At 40.0% G+C, this 16,173-nt stretch overlaps 1 protein-coding gene across 4 annotated transcripts in view; it reads left to right on the forward strand.

Moving 5' to 3' along the window:
• Positions 1 to 15,140, forward strand: part of LOC149191347 (DNA-repair protein XRCC1-like) — a 54,086-nt gene extending 38,946 nt beyond the window's left edge. For all 4 annotated transcript variants that reach the window (XM_089404188.1, XM_089404189.1, XM_089404186.1 and 1 more), the window contains exons 4-5: positions 14,284 to 14,370; positions 14,520 to 15,140. In XM_089404188.1, coding sequence (XP_089260314.1) covers positions 14,284 to 14,370; positions 14,520 to 14,924 — 492 coding nt within the window. In that variant the 3' untranslated portion in view covers positions 14,925 to 15,140. The remainder of the gene's footprint in view (positions 1 to 14,283; positions 14,371 to 14,519) is intronic.
• Positions 15,141 to 16,173: the final 1,033 nt, after the last annotated feature.

Raw genomic sequence — 16,173 nt, forward strand, 5'->3', positions numbered from 1 at the left:
TTATGATGATTCTCTGTGACTTGATAACAATTTGTGAAGTCTTTTTACTTTTTCTAGTTAGCTTATACTTCTTCTTCTTATTAGTGCATATGTGTGTGCTTCATCAAACTGCTACCAAAACAAAATAACAAGAACACAAAATTTGGCTCTCTGCCAAGGACAAACCCTCTCCACTCTTGAGAGGAAAACCCTTTGTAAGATTTCTCTTATTGAAGCTTCTTATTTGAACAACTGCCAAACCCTAGACCCTTGACTAGGATATCCTCCAAGCATAAGTCAAATCCTTCTTTCTGCACTGTCACTTCCAGCACATCTTCTGACACTTCTTCTGGCACTTTGTCTTCCAGCACTTCGTTTTCCAATTAGAGTCTTTTTCACATTAGAGAAATGGACTCCTTCACTAGGCTTGTGAGTCCTTGGAGGCTTGATCTCTTCACCCAAACAATAGACTGTTTAGCTTGCTGTCATACCCTTGCTGCACCTCGCACGTGTGACTGTTTCTAGCCCTAGAAACAGTCCTTTATACTTCGGTCTCCTTCTTTTATTACTTTGCTTGATGTCCTTCTTCCTCGCTGGAGTAGTAGGCCATTATGGACCTAATTTCAGCCCCAAACAAACAAAAATATCCAACTGTGATCTTACTGTTGTTAGGGCCGCAGACTGTCCTTCATTCTCTCGCTTCTTTTACTTCGCTGTTTTTCCTCCTTATCTTCGTTGTCCTCATTACCCTTTTCTGCCCTTGTCTTCGTCCTTTTTAGCCCTCTCTTGCTTGCGGATTTCAGAGTGAAGTGTGTGTCCAAATGAGGAGTGGACAACCTCTATAAATAGAGGTTTGTCCCTCCTCTTTTAGGCCAACTAGACTGTCCATTAGGCCGACTTACAGTTTGTACCATAATTCAATTTTTACCCATTGTTTTGCTACTTGGAGACCACGTTGATGCTAGGAGAGGATTTGACCATGCTTGGAGGTGTTCCCTTGACCTTGTATGATGTCATACATGATGTAACATGCCCTCAAAGGGTCTTATCATAATTACATTTTGACTTTGACTCTCTAGAAGCACTTCAAAATGTGCTTGTCCTATTTTCAACGAGCAAGAAACTCATTGACAAATAATACAAAAATAATTTCTCTTTTTTTGAATGAGTGCAAATATCAAAATTACATTTATGAAGACCTAGCCTAGTTACATTTCCTGCAACACTAGGATGGACTTTTGAACTCCACGAAAAGTCCTCCAAATGACACCCACATGTTGCACTATAAACTGATCAAACTAACAATCTTGCTCAACACAAAACCATACTAACTTCTTCTTATGGGCTGATGTGTACTGTAGAATCTCTGCACTATTGGTTAGGGTTGAAACACATCCTGCTACAACACCATTCTCCACATCCAGACCTCTTCCTTGACTACGACTTCCCTTTAGATATCTCAGGCCACTACCTGCTGTAATTCTGGGCTATAAACAACTCTCCAACATGCCTCCACACTTGACAAAACAAAGGTATGGGCCCGCGACTAGTTCTGCTCCTCAGAATAGCCTCTCGACCTCCCTGTTTAGAGCACTTAGGGCCTGCGGCTTTACCAGAATTATCCTCTAGAATTGCGGCCTATGCGGCATATTCAACAATGGTAAACCCTCCTCAAATCACAACAAAACCACACCATAAATCTTCCCAGGCCAGCGGCTGCTTCTTTGGCTAGAAACTCGAACCTGTGGGAGAGAGTAAACCCATACAAACTCACCCCACACTTGTCTTTGCTGCTCCTCTAATTTGCAGCTGCCTCAGAGATAGTTTTCTAGGAGAAGATGCACATTTTGGATGCTTAAAATGACTCAGCTCGTCCTCAGTATATAGGCTTCACTGCCTTCAACGAGATCACTCAAAGAGACACGTCTACTTGGATTTTCTTCAAGTCGACCTACTTGAAAATCCAATATTTACTATGTCAACTTCAAAAATTCATCTCTCTAATGACAACTCAGATTCAGAGGATTTTCAATGCGTTGGAATCGTCTTTCCGAGCACTATCATCCTCATCCATCACATGTCGTGAATCCATCATGGTTTTGCCCCAAAACACGATGGGGGCCAAAACCCCATACTTGGGTTCCAAGCCCACAAGCTGTCCTTTTCGCGCTTTGTCCTCCAAACCCTGAACCCTAGGGCTTGGAGTACCTCCCAAGCTACACAAATCAACAGTAAAAAACACTCACAAGCAGTTACTAATTGAAGAGAAATCACCTATACTTGATGCCCTAGATTTCTCAATAGTATGAAGTCTTGGAGATGTGTTTATGAATATGCAGGATGTTGCAGGCAAGCAAGATGTCATGTTGAAAGGTCATCACTAAAGGTAACTTTGATTTGAGGTTCTTCGTTTGATTTTTGAACAACATTTGGATGGGTTGATACAGGGCTATCGAAAGAGGGTTGTAGATGTCACCTACAACTGTCTCTTATGTGGTTGGATGAAAGATCTGAAAGGAAACATGACTTGAAAGAGGTAGTTGTATGAGGAAAAAGCTAGGTGTGGACTAAAGGATCACTTTTTGACAGAGAGAAGGATGACATGAACGATGTGGCTCGTGAAGGAAAGTGATAGATGGTCGATGCCCTACGAAAAGATGAAGGCTCCATAATGTTGAAAATAAACTTCATGACATCAAAAGAAGGAGCCCCACAAGCAACTGATAGTCCCATAACCTCCACCTAGAGTAGAAAGCTACTATAAGCAAGTCCTTGGTTAAGAGGGAGCTTGGACAAGTCCCTAGATAAGAGGGAGCTTGGGTACATTCCTTTATAGGAATGGGTATATCCTCCCTAGTTGAGAGGGAGAGATCGACACGCCATTCTTGTCTTCACTTTGGAAAGAAAGAATGGAGGATTGGGTAAGCATCTGGCATCCGATACTCTTTGAGGATGAGGTAGGGCATTCAAGATAAGAGTCATCGTAGAGGACAAATATTCTTTGAGGACTGGGAATCCAAGATAAGAATAGTCATGGAAGGACATACTCTGTGAACACTCAGGTGGGGTATGTACCTTGAGAGACAATGATGATGGTGTCTATAAGTCATTGGTCTCGCCAGCATTGTGCTCTTATCTTGTGGAGAGATAGCGCTGTTAGTCAAGTCCTTGCTATGTGACAATGCTGGATGCTATGATGCTAAATAAATGGGTTACCAATCCGACTCTTCTTATGAGAATTCTTCAGATTGAGAATGTCCAAGTACCTTGTATGGATTATGAATACCTCCCTAGTTAAGAGGGAGTGTTGAAATATGTAACTAGGTTCGGTCTTCATAATGACATATGTAATCATGATTTTATGTATTTAATAAAAAGAGAAAAATAAATTTATTATTGTTATTCTTGAGGCATGGGTTTCATGCTCAAGGGAAATTTATTTTTAGGTCAAGCTCCCATTGAGAGCTTCTAGGGCTTGTCATTGAGTCTACAAGTCAAGAAAGTCATTGTCATGTATGAAAGACCCATTTGGGCATGTTACATATTGTAAAAAGAATTTATTTGAGTCAAAATAGAGTCAAAAGACCCTCCAAGACCTCGTCATGGTGCAAAGATCAAGTTGACCCACATGAAGGGACAAGTTGGCCTAAAGATAGCAATTCGTACGCCTCACAAGCTTATAAATAAGAAGGAACTCGACCTCATTTGGACACTCAAGCAAGTTCAATCTCCTCAAGATAGACGTTGGAAAAGGACGAAGAAGAAGAAGAAAAACAAGATCGAAGTTTTGGGCCTCTCACTTTCTCTCTCTCGTGTTAGGGTTTCTATAGTTTTTGGGCAAGTTGAAGTGCTAGAAAGTTGCTAGGCAAGTCGAAGTGCTGGAAAGTTGTTGGGCAAGTTGAAGTGCTGGAAAGTTGTTGGGCAGATTGAAGTTGCAAAAGGATTTGCTGGGCAGATTGAAATTGCAAAAATTTCTAGAAAGCAAGATAGATTTGACTTGGTCTTGGAGGGTCTTGGTCAAGGGTCATAGGTCTTGGAATTCGTCAATTGAAGATCTATAAGAAGAGAATAATTCTTGTGGGTTTTCCTCTTAGTTGGAGAGGTTTTGTCCTTGGCTGATCGCCTATATCTTGTGTCCTCTTGTTCCACTATTCTTTATCGTTTGGTAGCTGTTTGATGAAAATAACTCTTAATATAATCAAGTAAAAGAAGAAGCTAATCAAGTTAAGTAAAAATACATCACAAGCAGTTATCAAAGTAAGAGAAATCACCTAATCTAGCTGCCTCTAGATTTCTCAACATAATTGACTCAAGATGTTTGAGATTGTTTTTGACATCATAGGATTTCATATGGAGAAAGTAGAATTTTAGATCCCAACACAAAATCCAATAGACTTAACAATTTTTAATATTTCAAGGTTGGGGGGTTTGCAACATTTCCATTGGATTCTGTTGTATACAAGGGTATGGAACTAGCACATAATGAAATGCACCAAGCTTTGTATGTACCTTGATGTTGGTGGCACTAATTGTTGAACTCCTTTGTCATGACCCTAGTAAAAATGTACCCATCTTGATTTGATATGTTAAGCTTTTTCTATATTATTTTAATGCTTAGAGGGCGATATTGATGATGAGGATCCCAATATAGGCAATGATTTTGATGATATGTAGGCATCTGTTGTAGCATGAGCCTTTTGGACTCTAGAGGCCATCTAGAGCCTCTTTGTTGGTGTATTTTTGGTTTAGAGATGGATTGCACTAGGTGCTATTATGGTTATATGCACCCTTGCTATATATGATAAACTTTACATATTTGTGTATAATGGTTTGGATTCATATGGGATCCACATGAATATATATGTTTGGTATGGCTTTTTTCCAATTCCAATTTGGATAACATTTTTGGGCTGTACTAGTTCGGTGAATGGTTCGGTTCTAATGACATTGCTTGAGATGCCTCTCTCAATGTCTTGTGCTACGATATGGTGTGTCTTCTCCTCTCCTTAGCCTTGCTTTTATAACTTTATATTGAACTAAATCTTAACCCTAATCTCCAAATTGATGGATGGATGAGATTATATCTCGCCTCACTTGAGATCAATGGTTAAGATTAAAATATGATCACTAAAGTAAATACATTACTTTTCCTAAGTTTACTTTAGCTCAATTGGCCAACATAATAATGAGGCGTTTTCCCAAGTCAAAACTTAGATTAAGTTACAAAAGCAAATTGGTCACACTTGAGCAAATGTTTTAAGGAGATCTGTGGGTGGCTTCTTTCACACATAGACACTTAGGCATGTGCAAAAGTACCTTCCCGAACTACAAACATCAACACTCCCTATTAGCGAGGGAGGTACTTCTACCCCCTGGAATTGGCTTCAATCCTAGAACTACATCTGCTGCCATGGCTACTCCCTCTGAAGTGGAAGCCTTCCTTTCCACCTAATTTGGAAACATCCCCGAAGTCTTGCTACCCTTGGATTGGTTGTTAAAAGCCTCTTGCTTCTTAATATCCTGTATGGTCATCTCATAACAAGATACCTTCTTGACAGACTTAGAGGAATTTGCTGATTGTTCCTCCCCACTTGATCCCAAAGGTTGACTCCCTCTGAGCTACTCAACCTTCGGAGCTATTTGCTCCTTGTTCTCTGTCACTACTCTATTTATTGCCATTGCACAAATAGGCTGGCCCTTTAGCCTATACAAGTTGCTCTCTCTAACTCTAATGTCGTGGCCCTTGTTAGAGCTAGATCCCATGGGTTTGATCAATGTGTTTCCATCCTGGAACGCTACACAAAACCCCTTCTTCTCTATCATAGAGACTAAGAGTAAACTTTGCCGAAGTTCTAGCACCCACAACACATCCTTCACCTCCAACTTGCCTCGTGAATCAAGTTGGAATATCACTATTCCAAGCCCCTTCATTGCTTGTTTGGAATCACCACTAATCTCTTCATGTTGTTCTGTGTCCCATTTAGTCAAGTTGTCAAATAGCTCTCATGCCCCTCTCCTTGGCCCCTGTGCTAAGTCCTTTTACCACCCAAAAGAAAATTGCTGGTTTATAGATCTGCCAAGATCTTCCTTGTGGATTTGTTTCTGTCCTTTGAGGCACCCACGAACTCTGATGCCAAACTCTTGACTAGTACAATCTCTCTCTTTGCCTCTAAGGGATGACCTCCACCAATCCAGCTGATAAGCCCTGTTGGTATTGTCCTTCGTACCATGCTCTTCTGGCCACTACTATCTCATTTTTGTTGTGGCAGATCCCGTACCCAATGACTCTGCATCCTCTTGCGGTTGTTGTCTAGCTCGTGGCCCTACTAATAGGTCCTCTGACGGCTCGACTTGCTACTCTCCACCGACTTGGTTCTCTTGCTCATGGCCAAACACCTTGACTGTGCTTGAACACCTTGTGGGAGCTTATGGCCCATGGGTGGTCTTTACCTCATGTGATTGGGGCTACTAACCATGTTGGCGATTGATCCTCCACAGTGTTGTGGGGGAGTGCCCCCCCCTCGCTCCCGCTCCCAATCCGCGCTCCGGGCGGGAGCGGCTATGGAGCGGGTCGGGAGCGCGCTCTCGATAAAAAAATTTGCGCTCCCTGCCAATTTAGGGAGCGACATCGGGAGCGTTCGCTCCTGGAGCAAATTTTAACGCTCGGGAGCGATCGGGGAGCGAACGCTCCCGATCGCTCCCGAACGTTAAAAATTCGCTCCGGGAGCGAATCGCCCGACACCGGGAGTGATCCGGGTGGAAAAAAAGCCACGGACGCGAAATTATTTTCCAATTAAAAAAAAATAAATTGTTTTAAAAGCCCAATGGGGCAAACAAAGATTTCATTATCACTTGTATGAGAGCCAGAGCAAGGAGAGCAAGAGCAAAGGAGTGAGGAGCAAGTGCCGAGGAGCGAGGAGCAAGCCTGCAGAGAGTTAAGTAACTTAGTAATTTAGTTAGTTTAGTTAGTTTAATTTAGTTAGGTAGTAATTTAGGTAGTTTAATTTAGTTTATTAACTATATTTAGTAAAAAATTTATGAATCTAAATTAAATTAATAGATTAAAATTATTAAATTAATTAATCTAAATAAATTAAATTAATTTGCAGATTCAAAACCCTGCAAATATTAAACATCATGGACCTAGCTATATTTCTTGGGATTTTCCTCTTCTTGGTCCCTTTTATGGTTATTATGGTGCTGGAGAGTAGGAAACGGAGGGGCCAAAATGAAGAGGGGGATGAAGAAGCTGGAAAAAGTGGATTTGATGAAAACCCCAGTGAGGAGGAGCTGGAGGAGGGTGAACATGACTCTCAAAAAACTAAACAAGACCAAACCCCATTGTGGAAATATGTTAACAGGCCTGAAGTAGGGAAAGGGGGTGGAACCACTAAATTTCATTGCCCCCATTGCAACAATGATTACACAGGTTCATACACTCGTGCCAGAAAACACCTTTGTGGGAAAAGGCCATGGGATGGAGACAAACAAATAGGAATCAAAACTTGTCCAGCAGTGTCAGCAGCGGATAGAGCCAAATACATAAGGGAAGAGGAGGAAGCCCAATACAAATAAAAAAAATCAAGGGGTTTCTTTGAACCAAGTTCACAATCACAAGCACAAAGAACTCCTTCAGCATCCTCCCAAGGCAGTGGATATGGAGGCACAGGGTCATCAGGTTTAAGGCGTAGAACCATATCAGATTTCCTTGATGAGTGGTGTAGGAATGATGTGGATTCTAAGGTTTACAGGTTTCTCTATGCATGTGGGATACCATTCAATGTTCTTCGCTCACCTTATAGGCACGAAATGGTTTCTGCCATAAATGATGCCCCTAAAGGATACAAGAGCCCTGGGTATGACAAGGCAAGAACCGTTGGACTTGATCATGAAAAAGCAAAAATATCACATTCTTTGAATAGAATGAAAAGTTCTTGGACTGACCATGGGGTGTCCATTGTATCTGATGGATGGACAAATGTAAAAGGCAAGCCATTGATAAGTGTTCTTGCTGTGTTTGTTAGTGGTGCCATCTTTCTAACTGCACATGATTACTCAGACAAGTTTAGGACCGACATCAACATTGCAGAAGCATTACTTGAAACAATTGACCGTATTGGGCCATACAATGTCATCCAAGTCATCACTGATAATGCTCCTAATTGTAAGGCAACGGGAGCAATTATTGAGGATAAATACCCCAACATATTTTGGTTTGGATGTTTGGTTCACACATTGAACCTTCTGATGCATGATGTTATCAAGAAAAAAAATGCACAATACCAATGAATTGGTGATTTGTACAAGAAAGGCAAACAAATGATAAAATTTATTACAAATCATAGCAATACACATGGCCTTTTCCGCAGTCACTCGAGATTGGAGTTGTTGAAGATTGGAAAGACCAGATTTGGTAGCTATTAACTCACCTTCAGGCGCCTTTTGAAGGTAAGAGAGTCATTGGATAGCATGGTATCAAGTCCACATTGGCAGGTATTAAAGGAAAGGGCTACAAATGAAGCTGACAGGGAAGGTTTTGAATTGGTGGAGGAGGCCGCTCTTGATGGTCAGTTTTGGACAAGTGTGAGGCAAGTGTTGGATTTCACCAAGCCCATTTATCACATGATTCGGTTTGCAGATACAGACAAACCAGTGATTGGCGAGGTGTATGAGCAGATGGATACCATGTTGGGGCAAATAAAAGATATTGTTCATAACAGAGATCCCGACTTGTACAAAATGATTCACGATTTTGTGTGTGTACGGTGGAATAAACTTAATCTTCCACTACATTGCTTGGCGTATATCCTTATGCCAAAATACTACTCTACATCTTGGTTGGGCCAACCTGCACCAGGGGGTGGGATTAGGACCAAACCCCTTTTAGATGCAGAGGTAACTAGTGGATATTTGCAAGCATTGGAAAAGTTGATACCTGACAAGGAGGAATGTGCAGCTGTGCACTTTGAAATAGGTAGATACTTCAGTGGCACTGGTTTGTTTGGTACCTTCCATGCAATGGAAGACAGAGATAGATTTGATGCTCTCACATGGTGGGAAACATATGGCGGCCATGGACTTTTGCCAAAATTGGCAAAAAAATTTCTATAGCACCTACAACTTCATACACAATGTGAAAAGAAACAGACTCAATGAAAACCGAGCAGAAAGCTTGGTTTATGTGCACTACAACTTGAGGTTGTTGAGTCATTACTGTGATCGGGCTTATGAGGATCCCACATATAGAATTTGGGACAATCACCCAGAGGATGCCAATTTGGAGGATGGTATAGTGCATCTTGAAGAACTGGAAGAGGAACTTATAAGGGATGAAGATGAAGCAGCTGCAGCAGCCATGCCATCTCCACCTCCACCATCCAGTAGCAGTGCTCGAGGTCCGGGTCTTGTTTCTTTGCTGTCACCACCTCCATCTACACCCTCACGTGGAGGTTCTAGTTCTGGTCGTCGGTCTGTGCGGGAGACTCCTAGAAGACCACCACGACCTGCTTCTACTTTTGGAGATTCTCGTGGCAAGGGCCACATGTAGATTTACAGTTTACTTGTCTTTTCTAGTTTCTATTAGACTTTAGTTTTCATAACTGTTGAGTTTTGAGTCCTTGACTCTTGACTCTTGACTCTTTCATATCATAATGATATTTTTTGTAAACAATATATGACTGTGACAATGAAAATTTTAAGTTTGAAGTTGGCAATTATAACTCATTGGTAATGATTGTGAATTATGAATATGATGCTTCGTGAAAGACTAAAGTTGTTTCATTTCATTTCATTATTCATGTTTCATCTTATAACATTTCATTTCATGTTTCATTTTATAACATTTCATTTCATGTTAATAGTTAGAAGTTAGGACTTAGAAATATCTAAGATATTACTTCTTATAATGGTTAACCGTTAAACTTAGCTTACAAGTACAACTTTGGTGATCAATGATGATAAATGTTATATATTGAATTTTCAATTTTGAAAGCTTGAAGTTGAAACTTTAAGATTGAATTTGATGAATCATGATTCACGAGACTCATTATGTTGCAGTTGTAATATGTATTTTACTAACTTGTGGACATGGTTGATGAAAATTATAATTTCTAGAATCTAGATGATTGATGTGATATGGTTCAATGATCAATCTATGTTTTTTTATGTTTTTTATATCTAATTCATCATTCTACATGTTTTTGTTGACATATATGTATCAAAAATTAAAAAAAAAATATATATATATATATATATATATATATATATATATATATATTTAAAAAATTGCTCCCGGATTCGCTCCCAAATTGAGAGCTTCTGAAAATGGTCACTCCCGCTCCCAAGTAACACTGATCCTCCAAATGCATGCATGGGCCCAATCTATGGCTACTAGTAGCTATGGTATTGTGTGGTTGCTCCGACCTTGCCCCCCACACCCACATCTAGCATTGCTCCACAACTATCAAGCGACAATTATCCTCGTCGACACTCCTACGAACCCGATCGACTCATACCTCCATGGATTGTCTGTAGGCTGCTTAGCTTTACCCACTCGTCGCACTACCCTGCAACTTCACTCAGTTGTCAACTGGTTTACTTGGTCACAGACCCATGGCTATTACTTGTGCCCTCGTGGCCTAGAGTAGTGGTTGGCCCTTGCACCCATCCAACACTGCTGCCTCTATGATCCCTGAACATAGCTATGTCTACACAGTTACCCTGCCATTTAAATCTGTCTTGTCCTTGATCCTTGATGCGGTTTGCTGTTGTCGCCACCTCTAACAACTTATGACCCCTCTGTCGCCTATGCTGCCACAACCTAGCTTGTGGCTTTTCGCCCTAATGGCTTTGCTAGTTTGTACTCCGCCTCTGTGGTCACCTTGTTTTCGACTCTTTGTTCCAATGTCTACCCTTGACCGAATTTCCTTCGCGCGGTGGCCTGGGTGCGGAAAGCTATTGGTTCATGCCGCTATGACTTTGTGTGGCCTTGGTGGAGTTTGACAACCCTGGTTGTTGTTTTCTCTAACCTCGATGATGTATGCCCTCAATGTAGCCCCACCACTCTCCTTGTCGGTTGACTATTTTCTGGTGGGTTGTTGGCGGAGTACAACCCAACTCCTTGGTGCCACCACCCCGACCTCTTCCCATGCTTTGAGGTTGTTGGCCCGTTGGCCTATGGGCTATCAAATGGGTGGGTCTAATGGCCCACTTAGGGCTATCAACTCCCTCATCTTCTCCTTTTATTTTATTTTATTTTTTTGTTTTAAAAATTAAACTCTTAAAAACAAAAAGTCCTAGCAGTCCTGCAAAAGAATTTATCTTTTGTTGTCGCTATACAATCCTCATACGACCTTCTACAATCCTACAAAAATAAAATTTACGGTCACGTACGATCACAGTTGAACTTGGCCCAGGTGATCCTTGTATGAACCTTCCTTGTACGAACTTGGCACCTATGCGATTTAGAGATTGGTTTTCAGTGTTTCCAACCCAAATACCATGTTAATATTCTTGTGAATCTAACACCCGACATATCAGTAACCTAGCAGATTATAGATCTACTGAATGAAAGCACAACTAAGTTCTAACTTGATTATCAGAAGCAAATTTCACACAACCAATCTCAATCACAATGTCACAAACAAATTCTTCCCAATTAACGATTCTTCATTAATATTCAAAACTTACTTGGGCTCTCATCCCAGGACAATGGCCCAACTGAGAAAGATTACAGATACAAAATGTCTTGGAATTGATCCAGTAGATTAGGCCCTTGATCAGTTCTCGATCCCCTTGTACTAATTTAGATCTCGAAGTTGCCCTCCTAGACTACCTCAGAGTCAGTGTGGAAAAAGTTGGGATTAAATCCCCAAAACGTGATTTTTTTGGTTGGCTGATTAAATCGGCCAATTTTTCCCCAGTTGAAAAGGTTGGGATTAAATAGGGACTTTTTCCAAAAAATCGTGAATGAAGTAGTTTCTTTAACGATTTTTTAAATTGGTTTTTTTGAAAAAAATGGGATTTTATTGAAAAAGTCGGGATTTAAAAAAAAATGAGTATTTTTGTATTTTTATTAAATTTTGGTGACTTTTTGCCGACTTTTTCAAAAAACTCCAGACTTTAACGACTTTTTCAACTTCTGGACCCTTGCTGATTTAATCCCGACTTCGACTTTTTCCACATTGCCTTGGACCCAACACACTAGATTATCGCACTCTTCACATGAGATGCCTCTCTCAATATCTTGTGTTGCTGTATGGTGCATCTTCTCCTCTCCTTAGCTTTGTTTTTATAACTTTACATTGAGCTAAATCCATAACCCTAATCTCCAAAGTGATGGATGGTCGAGATTAGATCACGCCTCACTTGAGATCAGCAATTGAGACTAAAACATGATCACTGAAGTAAATGCTTTATTTTCCCTAAGTTTACTTCAGCTCAATTAGCCAACATAATAATTATGTGATTTCCTAAGTCAAAACTTAGGCTTAGTTACAAAAGCAACTTGCTCACACTTGAGCAAGTGTTCTAAGGAGATGTGTGGGTGACTTCTTGCATGCCTAGACACAGGTCTATACAGAAGTACCTGCTCGAGCTACAAACATCAATGACACAGGAGAACAACAAATACTATGTTATATATTATTAATTTTTTTTTAAAGAAATATCAGATAATCATGTGAACATATGATATACATTTTTCAGTAGGATCATTAAGAAAACACTGCTGTTTGTGAAATGAGAAGCATGGATAAATAATGGTAACTTGTAGATGATGAAACATTATCAATCTTGTTATCTGTTCTCTGCTCTCCTCTACCACATTTTCTGTGAAAAATCAAGTGTTATTGGTGACAAAACCCTTTTATTTCTCTGCTGGGCATGCTCTTTTATGTCCCATTTGTCTGACATGTTGGGAATTATCCTTCCCACAAGTCAAACACCCGCAGATATGAGTCCTATGGGAAGGGTGATTAGCGTGATGTTGGGTTATGTCTGCCTGTGTCTGACTTGTGGGAAGGGAAAGTCAGCATGTTGACGAGTCCAATTTGTAGAATTTGTGATATGTAGTGACTCGAGAGTGGGGTTGGGGGGTGTGGCATATCAAGTATCTTAGGTGATAGATGCCCATTATAAAGATAGAAGATTATTATATGATTTACAAGTTTACATACAAACTTGTTCATGGACATAGAGATAAATATATTGTGGTTCGGTAAACAACTTGCCCTCCCACATAGAATGCTTTGTCCTCAAAGATGAAAAATCAAGTAGTAGAATCTGGTGCTGAAAACATTGCTGACATATCTGAAAAGATGCACTCCTTCCCTGATATAAGTCCAGAATATGCAGTATAATTGCTCAAAAGATGTGGAAGCAGGCCTTTGGATCTAAGGAAGCATCTAATTTCCGAAAGTTAATAGTAGAACCTCCTTTTGACCTCTAGTGTGATTTTTGAGGTGCAATTACATATGAAAATATTGGTTCACTAAATGATTATGTCCCTACAATAATAGAAAGCAAAATTTGCGCCTGAAACCACTTTATTCACAAAGTACTATTTGAACCAAGTAGACTAATCACTTCTTTGTCTAAAACATGAAAAGAAGGGTTTAGTTTCTTTTTAATTGATGGCTGCTTGGGATGGGGCCTGCTCTACAACATTTGCAAAGCTAAGAATTTTGCCATAAATGCTTTTGACTTCGTAGTGACTCTCTGCTAGAAGGCCCTCCCGTTTGGTCTTTGTTGAGATTACATATAAAAAGAGGGGGTTGATCGGAATAAAAACACCAACTAAAAGACCTGTGGTAAAAAGTGAAAGGCCAGCACTAAAAAAGTTTACTAGGGCTGAAACAAAAGTGTGCTATAGAGAGAGATGCCCAAGCATGAGTCCACTACATAGTGGCACAAATGTACATTAACATGAAAATATGGCAACCATAAAAGAATACCAATTATGTAGTGCCGGTAGGTGCCTTAGCTCAATCGTAATATGATTATTTTTACAAATAAAGTTTGAATTGTATATTCAATGTTGTGAGACTTGGGGGTCTTTTAACGTTCATCATATGATATAAATTTCATGTCTGCTTTTTGTTGTTCGGGATAGCAAATTGGCAATGAGAGTCGAGATGCAATTCAATCTAACTTCATTGGTAGCTTCCAATGCATGGTTGCGTTGATCGAGTTGTTTGTATATTTAGATATACTGCGATTTTAGATATTTTCTATAGATATGGTTCTTTTGCTCTTCTTTTCCTTTTTAGTCTAATTTGTGTGTTTGATGCATGAGAGATGTTTCAGCCTCAGCCAAATGAACTGGAGGAAACAGCAATGCAAGGTATCCTGGCTTGCTTGGAGGATGCAACACAATGTCTGAAGGAGAATAAGGTGGGGTTTTGTTTGTACAGACTCCGGGAAGTCCTAAAACCAGTCTGGGGATGAAGAATGAAATATTCTGTGCACCGAAATATTTATATGCATTATATAAACATTCTCAATTTTGTTTCTTATTATCCTTTCTCTTTCATTTATTTCAGGGTCTTCGTAACGTGCTTGATGTTTGGGAGTTTGTTCCTCGAGCCGTGAAACAACTTGCAGCTTGTGAAGATCTGAGAAGAGGTTCACAAACAATATCAAGGGAGGAGCTATGTAAAAGGGCTGATACAGTCAAAAACATCTATGAAACTGAATTCAAAAAGTTGAAAAAAATGGTTAAAAAAGAGTCTGATCCACAATTTTCTGGAGTGCTACATAGAAGCAACAAGGCATTATCAGAAAACATCGGAGAGACAGGTGATAATGATCATACAATGGAAGCAATCCCAAATGATGCTTCCAAGGATAACAGAGACTATGATAGTGATGATACTATAGTGATGGATGAGGATGAACTTGATCAAGCTGAAGCTGTTGCTTCCAAAAATGACTATTCAAAGATTTAGGCATTTCCAAAAGCTTTTTGTAGCTAATGTTCTATTTTACTTACATGCTGTTCTTCAGTAACTACAGAAAGTGGACAATTTTTTGTGTCATGAAGATGATGTAAAATGGACAACAAACTGAAAGAGGTTATGGTTTGTAAGAAGAACATCTACAAGGCAAATGAAGTATGTGGTAAATGTGTATAGAAACTCCTAAATTCTTGGAATTCTCTGCAATGTTGTACTTTGGTATAATAATTGGGTTTCAGAAATGATGCACAATGTAAAATTAAAGAGCCTAGAAAATTCTCTCACAAAATAAAATATCTTGTCTGATTTGTGATGTAAAAACAGATTTATCTATTTGTGAGAACTAGTTACCTTTATCAATATAAACAGATTTTGGTTCATCTATGCATATAATTGATTGGTTCTGTTAAGATGGAAGAATAGTTTAATTTGCACTCTAGTATTAGAGATAACTATTAAATAAATTTGTAACAGAAAATTACTTGACCCTTTGATTCTGGCAGGTACAATATCCGTCTTTGATTGCATTTCTTAATTTAATTTTAGAGGCGAGTAAAGCTAATCAGAGATTATCTAGAAGATTTTTCTTATTTATTGATGCTCAATGGATTGGATTGGATGAGGTGGGGCAAGGCAAGGGTGCGAGGATAGGGCATTCCAAGGGTTAGATAGCAGCGTGAATAGAGGAACCAAGCAAAAAACCTGTGCAGGTGGGGGCTGCAGCCTGACACAACCAATGGTTGCCACACCCTCACAGGGCCAGAATACCTTGCCCTTTAAGGATGTAGTACACGGTGGATCAAAACCAAAACCATTGGTAGACAAAATGGGTGGGGCAGGAAAGATTAAGGAGGGTGAAAATGCCCTAGACAAAGATGATTTAGGGCAAGAAGCACAAGAAACTTCAAAACTACGTTGTGGGGGAGCTCTCCCCTCCAAGTGCTTTGCTCTTGAAGTGCGCTCCCAGAGGGAGCATTCCGGAAGTGCTCTTAGGAGTGCTGATCCGAATTGGATCATTATATTGTTTGTCATCCATCTCGATGCATTTGGAGTGGAAAAAAATGGAGGAATAAACTCACAGGACCATTTTTATTGGCAGGACTCAGTTTGGCGAAATGAGGTCAGAAACCTTCTGGGAGCGTTTTGAGGCATCAAATGACAGTTTTTGGGGGTAAAACTTTGTTGCTTTGGCGCCACACCTTTTCATGATATTCTACACACAGAGACCTTTCCAACGACA

This window comes from Pinus tabuliformis, chromosome 2_2 (assembly GCF_031772625.1).
Source record: "Pinus tabuliformis cultivar Carrire ecotype Pingquan chromosome 2_2, CPIR1, whole genome shotgun sequence".
Taxonomy (NCBI): Eukaryota; Viridiplantae; Streptophyta; class Pinopsida; order Pinales; family Pinaceae; genus Pinus; species Pinus tabuliformis.